General features: G+C 32.8%; 1 protein-coding gene across 1 annotated transcript; it reads right to left on the reverse strand.

The window, feature by feature from the left end:
* Positions 1-82: 82 nt before the first annotated feature.
* LOC143223766 (transmembrane protein 242-like) lies at positions 83-12,807 on the reverse strand. The gene is given in 6 exon segments (XM_076452170.1): positions 83-3,878; positions 3,881-3,925; positions 4,868-5,005; positions 6,038-6,138; positions 12,311-12,349; positions 12,744-12,807. Coding segments are annotated over 6 exon segments (468 nt in total). The 5' UTR covers positions 12,793-12,807; the 3' UTR covers positions 83-3,782.
* Between the last annotated feature and the right edge of the window lie 202 nt (positions 12,808-13,009).

Below are 13,009 nucleotides of genomic sequence, written 5' to 3' on the forward strand. Positions count from 1 at the left end.
AACAAATACAGTACAAAACTCACTTCAGAGAAAAGGTTTAAGGACATGTTTACCAGCATTCAAGATAAATCTCCAACTTGAATAAATTGTTTGGACCATTTATTATGCAAAATTCAACTTATGGCTATAAGTTACATATATTATTTTATTAAAAACTAGAATACATGGTGTACAATTTTATAAACTGGTTGTCATATTTCACTAATTAAGTACAAAATGACCAAAACTGTTATCTGTAAAATACATTTGAATTCAAAGCCTATACTATTACAGAGCTCCATACACTTGCTACTACACTACACTACACAATCTCTTAACATTCGTTAACTGCTTCCATAGCAAGTAAAACATAAAAGATAGTTTTGTTATCTTCATGTTTAAAACTCTTAAAGTACTGAAACTGTCGGCTTTCTCAAGTTAACGTACAAACAACTCTAGGCTTGATAAAGCAGACAAATTTGATGAACTGATGATTAGACAACACTGATCCACTTCTTGTATCGTCAGATTACTGTGAATGTCCAGTCTTCTTAGCTATAATAGGAGGCTCAGTATACTTGTGACAGCTGTTAGTCTGCGAGGTTTAGTTTTTGGACTAATACTATATGTAGGTTGATATTGTAGAAAGCTCATTAAGGTATTTGTGACAGCTGTTACTTGATTTGGTTTAGTTTTTGATCTATTATCATCTGTAGGTAGCTAGTCTAGGAAGCTCATTACTGTACTTATAAAAGGAGTTATTTGGTATCCATAATATTTGTTCATTTTTCAATGCCAGTTGTTTGTTCCTGGGATTATTTAATATATATTAGTTACTCAGTGTATATTTGTCAGTAATGCCTGTGACTATCTTTTACTCCCTTGTTTTTTGTTTGTTTAGTTGCTGTTTTCACTCTGATATTCTTAAACCTCTATAGCGTTGATATCATCGGTGTACATGTTTGATAGCCTCAACATAAATAAATTACAAACTGAAAATAAATCAATGGTACTACAGTATTTTATATCGGACATAAGCCCCTCTTTCAGAGAAATATTTACAATGTTTTATTAAACTATATACAAAAACTGTTTTCAGCTCATACACTGAATCTTCTCATATAGTTCACACCAACATCTACAATTCATTTGACCTTGCATAGGGTTTTTAGGAGACTGCTAGGTTCCCTCATTTTTATCTTGACCTTCTGTAGCTTGAGGTCAGCATCTCCTACTTTATCTGTATACTAGCACAGTATCTTATTTTTTTATTCTTGCCCATCAGTTTTTCACTGATGTTGATATCTTTGTATGTTTCATCTTCACTTGGTACTCTTAGGCCTAGTAGGTACTTACCTTCAACAACAAATTCATTGTCTTCAAATTCTATAACATCCCCACATGCAATGTCCATCTGTACATCAAAAGCTGCATATGCAAGGTCTTCCCCTCTCCCAAAGTACTTCTTCAATAAGTTGGTATGGTAGACCATGGTTGTTCCATCAACTTTCACTTTAAGCGTTTTCTATTGACCACTTCAGTGACTGTGAAATGTACTTTTCTGGCTACCCAAAAGTAAAACCTTCTGTCCAACCTTAAAATATTGACTCTTGGCCTTCTTACTAAAGAAGGGCTTCTGACTGTATTTGGGTGTGACTTCCCTGCTAAAACTGTTTTGATAGGTCCAGTTGAATACTTCTTTTCAGTCCTTTGTTTTGTCAGCCTCTTTCCTCTTTTTATTGTTCTCAAACTTCTGCAGCCCAAAGTTTCTATGGTGAAGGGTCTTCTGTACTTCCTTCCAATATCTACTACCTGGTATGTTTCATATCACAAAATTATGTATTGGTGACTTGATATACATGGCCTAAAGGTCTCCTACATCAGGAGTATCCACCTTTATTTTTTGCTATGGTAGACTTTCTCACTGTCTCATCAGTAAGCACACATAGGTGTACTTTGCCTGCCATTTGCTGCTCTATTGCAGGCAGTGTCTTGCAGCACCTTCACTTTCTTGTACCAAACATATCCTTCCCTTACTGGTACACTAATTTGGTATAACCTCCCAATGTTTGTCACGTGTTCCAAGTACTTCTGGTACTGTTGATCCATTTGCTAACTTGAGCGGACTGTTAGTCATGAACTGATAAACCATGGAATTAAAAACTTTCTTTTGTGTCAGAAACCTGAATTTCTCAAAATGTAAGTTAGCATCTGTAATACCATTCACAATTTAAATTACAAAGTGTATCCAAGTTAGTGCCACCTGCAGCAACTTTTAGATTCTAGTCACCTCTTTTGTTTAAGTCTCCTTCTGAAAAAGCAAAACTCTCAAAGATGTTCTTATTCACACAAAAGTGAATTACAATCTGTCAAAGGATGGTCATTATCCATGTAATAATAGTCAATGTCAAACCAGCAAGTTCACGAAAACTACAGACTCATTTTCTGACGAGCATAATCAAAAATAAACTTGAAATATTCAAAGAAATCACTTATGTAATACAAACACCATTTACCTTATGCAGGGTAAAAAATGCAATCACTAATATATAACATACACAACTCTTGTACAATGTTTCAAAAACTGCAAGTCTTAGCACTAGAAACATTTCTGTTGCTCAATACTTCAATGACTCTGGTCATTCTGTTAATGATGTTATTGTAATCTGAATACAAAACAGACTTCAAAAATTAAGCTGATAGCAATCTAATAAAAAACTTTATCTCTCTAACCTAAATACTATTCAACTTAGTGGAATACTTGTACATTCTAGAATCAGTGATCATTGGTTTGTTTGCCATCAGAGGAGTAATTTTTATTGTCTCGTGCTGTGTTAACTCTCAATGTTAACACCTAATCTATCCGATTCTTACTATTTATGATAATATTCCATGTAATGTTAACTCCAAAAACTCATCTCCTTAACGTTTCTTTTTCAGTCAGTCCCCATGTGTCACACTTAGTTTACTTTAACAATGAGTCTCCATGATTACCATTAGTTTACTTTAACATTAGCAGTTGTGTTGCACCAATAATGAGATCTTTAAAAACAGTACATTAAAGAGTACAAAAGCACCTCCTGGAAGCCCAGTTGACTTGCATGACATCACTCAACTCCCTTTATTTCACATTTGTTCAGTTGCACTACCATTCAAAGTTTACCATGGAAGAAGAAAGGTCCATCTTTCAAATTCACTTGTATAAGATTTTTCTAATCAATTATACATCTGATGTTTTCCTATACCATGATAAGAAAATAGTTTAAGTTGTGAATGTAACTCACACCTTGCAACATACTTTCAAAAGTTTATATCTAGATAGCAACTGGTTTAGAACTCAGCATAAATAACATGTTAAGAAAACATGATCATGTAAAATTGAAAGGAAAATGTATCTGAGAACATATAAGTTTAGAACCACCTGGATCGTGCAGTAAATTTATAGAAAGATGTGATTTTTCTAACCCAATGCTGCTACAGGAAGTCACTGTATAGTTCTCTACTCAAAACACTGGAGAAACTTATTTTCACTTTTTCTTGTTAAGCCACTAGAAAACCTTATTCAAAAGGTAATGCTAACAGACTGCATCTTTCCATGAAGTTAAACATCTTCAGTTCTTAATACAAATCCTCATCAGACTAGCAGCTCAAAACATCATCCATTAATAACACCTTTCTTACATAGTCTTCTCTCAAGTATCAAACACATCCATCCAAGTAGTTATGACTATTTCAAACAATGATGTCTAACTGTTTTACAATTAAGCCATAGCATGTAGCAGTTCTTGTTCTATTGTCTCGCTTTAGGACCGTTTACCCTTTTCACTCTCTTCAATGACATAGTTTAAAAGTTCACGAAGGTTTTCAAACTCTGTCCTCCCTTGAGGTTCTTTCTTCGGGGGATTTGAGGAAGCATTTCTCCCATCTTCTGACGAAACTCTTTCAACTAATATTAAAAACAAAATATTAATAGTAGTTAAACAGATCCATTAGGTTTCATGAGGAGGAACTGCTTTTAGCAACAAACTTTTTTATTTAATGCAAAATTACAAGAGATAAAATTTCAAATTATAGAAAAAAATATGACATCCATGGAATAACAGGCAGGTATGTTTGGCATTAAGTTAAAATTATAAGCTATTAATTAGAACTCTGTGCATATTTGTAAATCACAACCATTCTCTGATGGCGACTAGAAGCATGACAACCTTGATTTAAGCACAACAGACTTTTCACTATGCACAAGTTTTTATAGTTACCAACGTAGCCTTCTACCATTGATGCTGTGGTCACTTGAATCATTTTAAGATATTAGAAAAGAAATTAGACTAACTTGTTTGTTTGCCAGTTCTTCTGAATGATGGGTAAAGTAAAAAATTATATAAAACAATCAATTTTGTGTTTAAAATAAAAGTAATTTGATGTTGATAAAATCACAACGCTCATTCCAATATACAAGGCTTAAATATAACGGAGAATTATGATAGCAAGCCAACTTAAGGTAATTCACACTGAAACACAGTTGGTGTTCAAATAAAAGATGACATGACATCTTGATCACTGTGCTGCATTTAAGCTGACCTGATAGGCACCAGCAGTGTGGAGGTCATCATATTAATTATATTCACTTAAGTTCTTAGAATTATTACTCCAAACAACATTACAGTTTTTACAAGGTTCCATGGCATACTATTTGTTAATAGCGAATTATACATATATATCTTTAATGACCAACTGTTTCAATTTCCAAGAACAGAAATGTTGCATACTGGGCCACATTCTAATAATATGGTTGTCAGTGCACATTTAATGATTTACAAGCTGGTGGTTGTTTTTGTTAAACATTAATATTAAATAAAGATCACATCTATATTCACATTCAGCTTACATTCTGTACACCTAAAGACTTCCATACACCAAAACAGAAAAGTCCAAAGCCACATACAGCATACAAGGTACCCCAGCCTAAAGCACGAACAGCCAAGCTTCCTCCACTCTCTGGCACTTCCTTGCTTCCAACAAGGCCCTAAAAATAAGAATAAACTGCAGAGTTAAGAATACAACCTTGTCAATAATATTCATAAGACTCAAAAGGTAAAAAAATAAAAACAAATTGATAATACAAAAAAAAAAGTTCTTATACTTCTGGCAGTTTTACACAGAACAAAAATTTTGAAATATCTACAATCACGTGTGATTTTGTTACAGAATATGAGATCATAAACAGTTGGGCTTAAATTCCAATAAGCAAAACCCTAAATGAATAATCATATAATTACATACAAGTATCAAAATCAAGTGATTTCTTTAGGACCTTTTTAAGGTGTAACAAGTAATCAAGCAAATTTTAAAAGTAATTTTACAAATCTGAAACTTGCATATAACAAATGTATTGGTTGGCATAATAAATACACGGAAAATGTTAAAAACTAAGATCAAACAAGAATTACATGTAATATTCAGCCAAGCAGCTAGCATCTAATGTATATACATGTTGAGGTACACTCATTGCCAAAATTATGCCAGCAGAAAAAAAGTAAAAAAAAAAAAAGCACTTTACTGTAAATCATGTTAAAACACACTTCAAGGACCTTTAATAATTGTTTTACCAAAACAAAGGAAATTCTAAAAGACTCGTTTTACTAACGCTAACAACATAACGATAACTTGTAAAAAGATATCTACAGCAGCCATCGGTTGTTAATACAACATACATGTATATTGTGCGGTAAAATGAAATTTTACTAGCCAAATTAACTAATCAAGCCACTACAACAAGTCCCATTAATTAACAAAATCATTAGTCAGCTACTCAACTGGCTGTTGTAATTAAATTTTGTATTTGGAAAATCAGGCATACCATTAGACTAAGAATTTATGTTCAAATGTTTGTGAACTTAGGTATACAATTAGTGAATATAGCTTTCAGCAAACACTATGGAAAAAATAATTTATCATGAAATGAACAGTTTGGGAAATTATTCAAAAGACTCTGCTCAACGATATCACACATTACAACAATATCAAAAAGGTTTGTATAAATTGTATAAAAATTTACTTTTGTGAAAAATGTTGGATCTTTTCTTTTAGCCATGGCCAAAGTCATTCCAAACCCAAACACTAAGGAGGCACCTGCCACGCCTGCCAAAAAAGCTCCACCTAAAATTTTTGAGGATAAGAAATGTAAAATTCAAATAATAAAAAATTAACATTTTTCATAAAGTTTTTCAAGGATACCTGTGGAAAATTAGCAGTTTTCACAAGACTAAAATTTCAGTCCAAAATTAACAATGTTTACCATTTACGAGAGCAAATTGTGCAGCTATTATGTCCAACTGTCCTGTGACAAAAAGAAGTACATTTTAAAAACAAAATTACATTTGTTTCTTGTAATTATGCATGCACTTTAGTTTAGCTGCAAGTTCAGGAAATATATTTTGTACCACTTATTTACAATAAGAATTATTATAAAATAAGATATTTCACATTAGATACATAAATTTCAAAATGATATTTAAACAATACATGAAGTGCAAGACTTTGCACATTTAATGTTGGTTTGCTCATTCTGGTTGGTTGGTTGGTTAGTTGATTTAGTGTTTTATAGCATAAAACAGCTAGGCTATCTGTGCCCAATGTCGTGTAAAAAGTTAAAAGTAAATTTAGTAAAATTCATAAAAGTAAATTAAGGTAAAACAAAACAAAGTTTAAAAAAACATAGATAGCATAAAACCAATGTTTACATCTAGTCTACAACGTTAAGAGAAAAACTACAGTAAATTCAAGTTTTAAAGGTCTTTCTGTAGCATGACAGTAATAATCATAACTCGCCAGGAAGACTAACAGGTAGGTACAAGAACCACCATCAGTCACCTGAAGTTGGCCTTTCCAGTCCTGGTTTCAAAGTTACTTAATGTTACAGTCAGTTTATAATTTCAAATTGAACTAGATGAACTGTGACCTAAAAGGGAGCCACATATACAAGTTGTAATATAGGACCATTGTCCATGTATGGGACAGGCACAGCAGTGATAATGCCAGAGCAGATAGATTTAGCTGCAGTTTTGGTGAGCTTGTTCCCACGAATACCAAAGTGGCCTGGTATCCAGAAAATCTGGATAGAAGCAGATGTTAAAGAGAAATGAGCCAGATGGTTTTGAATATTGGCAAGAACAGGGTGTGAAACAATGTGAAGCGATTCCAGGGTCAGTAGAGAACTAAGCGAATCAGTATAAATAGTGCAGTTTGAGTGCTGCTTAGCTTCTATGTAATTCAGAGCATGAGAAGTGGTGTACAGTTCAGCAGTGAACACAAACTGTAAAGGGAATTCTGAGTGCAACCAACAAAACACAACAAACCATGGCAGAGCCCACACAGTCACCCAATTTCAAACCATCTGTATAAATAAAAATGGAAGGATGGTTCTAAAGATGTTCAGCAAATAGCATACAGTATTTCCAATCAGGAGTGTCTACTTTTCTCAGATGACTTAAAGATAGGTCACAATTGAGGACTGTAAGAAGCCATGGTGAGATGGGCTGACCAGTGGATACAGCAATGTTATCCAAGGACAGACCCAATTCATCTAACTGCACCTGGTTACGAAGGCCAAAAGGAGCAATGGCAGACCATCTGGTCTGAAAAAGCATAGCCCATCGAGGAAGGAAAACACAACCCCAGGTGGGATGCTTTGGTAAGGAACGAAGTTTTGAAGCATATAGTAAAGGCAGTTGCAAATGGCAGAGGTGCAAAAAAGGTTCATGAGACTATGTATAATCTCTGAACTGAGGAAGTCCAGAAAGCCCCAGTGGAGAACCAAAGTCCTTGATGATGAACAGGGTCTAGGATCTTTAAGGCCAATAGATTGGCAGAGCCATAGACCAGTGATCCATAGTACAGTTTCAATCGAATAAGAGCATGTCATATCTTTAGCATAAAACGTTAATCTACTCCCCACGTGGTGGAAGAGAGGACACAGAAAATGTTCAGTGCTCTTGTACATTTGACCCGTAGCTGCTTGATGTGTAGTATAAAGGTTAGCTTACGGTCAAAGATAAGCCCAAAGAACTTTGTCTCAGAGTTCACAGGCAGTGCAACTTCACCAATATGGAGTTCAGGATCAGGGTGAATACCCCATTGGCAGCAAAGTGCATGCAAACGGTTTTAGAGAAAGAGAAAGTAAAGCTGTTTCTGTGGTCCCTGTCGGTAAGCAATTGAGGGCACTCTGTAGCTGCCGCTCAATGTACCCATCGTTTGACAACTGACACGAGATGTGAAAGTCGTTGACATAGAGCCTGTTTGCAACAGTGAGAGGGAGTTGTTCAGTGATGTTATTAATTTTTGTACTGAAAAGTGCAACACTCAAAACACAGCACTAAGAGACTCCAAGTTCCTGTAGGAAAGAATGAGAAAGTGTCAAACCCACACAAACTCGGAATCTCCTGTCCATTAAAAATTTTAATAAACATGTGCAAATGGCTATGTAACCCATATATATGAAGGTCTCACAAAATGCCATACCTCCATGTTGTATCATAAGCCTTCTCAATGTCAAAGAATACTGATACAAGATGTTGTCGTTTGAAAAAAACTTCTCTGATTGACATTTTAAGTGAATCAGGTGGTCCATGGTAGAGCAATGTCATCGGAACCCACACTGGATGGACAAGAAGAGGTTGTTTGATTTGACGAACCAAACAAGACAAGCATTAACCATCCTCTATAAGGTCTTAGAGAACTCAAAGCAATTGGATGGTAGTTTGAAAGAATCTTGGGATCCTTCCCAGGCTTGGAGAAAGGCAGGACAATAGCCTGGCATCAGGAAAAACATTCTTCTGCCAGATTAGGTGTAAAACAATCAGAAGAATAGCAAGAGAAGCAGGAGATAGATGGTGCAGCATGTCATAGTGTACATCATCAGGTCCAACTGATGTACTGCCAGACCGGTGAAGGGCCAGTTTGAGTTCCACCAGTGTATACTCATTCTGTTTCAGAAGTTTGTGCAAAGCTATCCAAAGCCATTGCTAAATTTACGGTTGCACGTAAGAAGGAAGGCAGCTAGTAAACAGAACCAACTATCAATTCTTGTGCTATTCTTGTCTGATCAAATTGTGGAGTGTATGTTTGTAGCTATGGGTGGTAAGTGATAAATACTTATATTCACAGTATAAATAATGTTAACCATTTATCAAGACCAGCAGCAAAACTAAAATTATACTTGTAAAAAATACAAATATTAACAAAGAAAATGGTGTGTTTTTTTGTGTTTTTTTTTAATATTCCTGGTGGAAAATCTTTATAGTCAAAGTGGAGAGAAGTGAATGAATTGGAAGTGTACAATTCAAAAGGATATTTCACTGACATTTATAGTAGATCTAAACTTAACAGATGCTATCAGTTACAGCTTCAACTGTTTAAAATTCCTCTCCATTATGGATCAACTGACAAAATTAAAATTTCTAAGAAACTTATCAAGAATAGAATAACAAAATTTAGATGAGTTTTTAAAAGTTCAATTCACCATGTTTAATGTCATCACTTATCTCCCCCTTTGTTTACTCCATACACACATTTCTGAAATTCCAACACAGTTTTGATTTAAAAAATACATTTATTACCAATCTGTGGAAGACTGAAATGTTATCAGATTTGATGTTGTACAGCACGATTTTATGAATATATTCAGATAGGGTTTATGTCAGAATTTACAATAGTATTACAGGAACGTGCATTTTCTTTTGTTTTTTTAATATTAAAAACAAAATTACTGTACTGAAATATAGTGAGCGAGAAATATTTTGTTAAAAGTATAGACTTGACGAACTTGAGGTTTATTAGTCAATTTCACATGCATTTTCAAAGCTTTGATTATTAGCATGGTCACAACTTAACTATGTTTATTGTGTTAATTGTATTGTTAAGCAGTTTTTTAAATGTCTAAATTATAATTTAGTAGTACTATTACTGCTCCTTATGGAATTTGCCTGTTAATAATAAGATAAACATTTAACTACCTTTTGTGTGACAGTTCTGAAGTTGAACCTTGTACTAACATAATTTTACAACAGTATTAATTGTGACAGCTTTTATATTTAACTTTATTACCACATTTACAATTTAATGGTATGTTTATCCCACCTATTTTCATGACTTTTTGTCACTAATAAATCTTCTCGACAAGAACTTGCAGAAATGTAAGTCTAGTAAATTAGAAAGATAGTGCTAATATTATACAAAACCACAAATTTGTAACAACTAACAGAATAACTTCAAAAGATGGTGAAGAAATAACATGAAGTCAAACACTTTAAATCATTCTTTGTTCTAACAATAAATTTTCAGAGGAAATGCTCTGGATAACCAAGATTACCATGTTATCAAAATATCTTTAATAGGCTCAGTAACTCTTAAATCGTGTCTCAGTCCCAACAGTCTAAATTGATAACTAGCTTCACACATAACTGCACATGTAAGTGTGAAATTTAGGATAAATATTAAATAAAAGTCCTAATTTTAACTGTCAGTTTTATAACTATATTATATGGTGAATATGGCTATGTTCTTGATATGTCATGCTTATCAGATAGAATATTAATATGAGAAGTATTACATGAAAAAGTATGAATATACATGGTAAAATCATGCGAATTAATAACAGAAGTTAGTATGATCAATATATTTCACTACTGACACAATAAAAGTTACTATTAAAAAGTCATTAGTTTATTACATCATACACTTTTCACACTTGTTTATGATAAAACACTCAAAATAAGAATCAACTAAATAATAAATGTTATACATCGTGATTGTATGTAATCACGATGTTGAGTACACGGACCTTTACAAAACTCCATCATACAACACAATCACCAGTTAATCAAAAAATCATAACAGGATTTCAATAAATATCAGAAAAATTGTGATTTGTTAAATTATCATCAAATTTTAAAATTGTATTTTGTTTTCAATAGAATATCAGATAAAACAATCCTTCCATAATGATATAACCATTCTTCACTCTAATTTTTTAACATAAGTGTACTCAACCATGAAGCATACAAGTTACTTTAAATATGTTGAAATGTGAAAATAACTAAAGCTAATGGTGACTGTAACCTCCTAAAAAACAAATGAGGCATATCATTAACTTGTATGCAAAGCAGATTTAGGCATCTCTGCTGTTCAATTGTTATTTAAGCTAAAATTTGATTCTACAAAAACTAAAGTACCCAACTTGAATTTATACCTAGTATCATGTTAATATTAGAAATCCAGACTTATCACTTCATCAGTTTAACAATCATAACCAGATTTTGTAGGGGAGAGCTCATGGATTAAAAGGCCCTCCAAATAACAACTGAATAATAAACGTTATCCAACAACCTGAATAAAATATTTAAAAAACATGTTTGCAACTTTCTCAGTGTGCCAACAATGGATTTATTCTATTCATATGTACTTATTTTATAATTTTCAGTTAACATTTTTTAACAACTCGTATTTCTGAAATTATTTACTCTACGATTTAACAAAAAATAAAAGTTTTCATTACTTTACAAGTAAACAACAGAATTAGTACTTTTGATTCTACCCATTGTTTGTGTATTGTTCAAACTATGATTAATAAATAGTATTGAATTGTATTGCATTTATTTATGACCCTATGATGGGTGCAGACAGCTAACCATGTTGTTCTTTAACAAGTATAACAACAACTAATTTGTGAAGTTGTTATCCATACTTCAAATACTTTATACAGCCATAACAGCAATCCCCTCACCAATAACAAAAATGAGAGAATTGTGTGCCTGCAAGTCTCTTAGTTTACCCCAATCTCCCACATTACTTCCAACATTAACTTATACCTGTACAAACAACTAATACTCAAGGCTTTTCATGCAAAAAAATTTTGTAACAAAGAAGAAAAAAACACACAACAAAGAATCTTTTTTTAGGACCTTAACTCTCAGTCAGACAAAATTTCCACTTGAGAAAGTTTAACAACAAAAGGATTATACACATAATGAGCTCACTTTTGTTTTATCTCAATAGTAATTCTTCAATTTTCATAAGACAAAATACATGTAAAAATGTACATCCTAAGTTACTGTTATACAAACTGTATAAAATTAAGACCTGGTGACTTGAAACATACCTGCCGTAAAATGTCATTAACTTAGATAAGAGATTTTGAATACTATGTGTGACTTGACTAGTTTTTGCTCTATGAATACAAGTAGAAAACGGTTTCAGTTTATTTGTTATTAAGTTTACTCCCACATGATCATTATATTATGTACTTCATCCATATATCACATAAGGTACTTACCTAGAATTTTTTCTTTCTTCTTGTTACTCTCCATTTTACCTGTTAAAAAGTGACATTTATGCTTGAGCCTATCTTTCAGAAATTGATATAACCTAAATTAAATGGTCTACTGGTGCACATGAGATAGTGGTAGTACCACTATAACAACAGCAGGTTCTAAAAGTAATAATTCAGAAAACTTTACACTTTTGATTACAAATCGCAGTACAGCAATCATAAAATCATGTTTAATAAAAACTTTTATATATTTTTCAGTACTTATGCTCTTAGACTATTAAAATATAAGGAGAAACTAAACAAAGATAATTTTTGCAGTAGATACATCAATATTTTTATCTATGTCCTGGGCTTAGAGTAATGTAATCTAACCTACATTCATAACAACAAAAAACGTAACAAGTGACACTAATTCTTTGTAGCACAGCAAAAAAACCTTTTCCATAACAAAATATGCAACACTCCAATATTGTAGATGTATTCATTTTCTTACGTTTATACAAGAAGGTTAAAACTGATAAAATTTATTAAAAATGCAAGCGAATAACAAAATTTCATTTCTTTAAAGTGTTACACTTACTAAGTTACAAAATTAACCGAGACGAAGGATTTCATTCTTAACTCAAAAACCGATGAATCGTTATATTAACGTTGACGAAACCTGTTGCTAAAAATAACAGGTAACAAATAAATAAGCTTACT

Source organism: Tachypleus tridentatus, chromosome 8, assembly GCF_004210375.1.
Source record: "Tachypleus tridentatus isolate NWPU-2018 chromosome 8, ASM421037v1, whole genome shotgun sequence".
Lineage (NCBI taxonomy): Eukaryota > Metazoa > Arthropoda > Merostomata > Xiphosura > Limulidae > Tachypleus > Tachypleus tridentatus.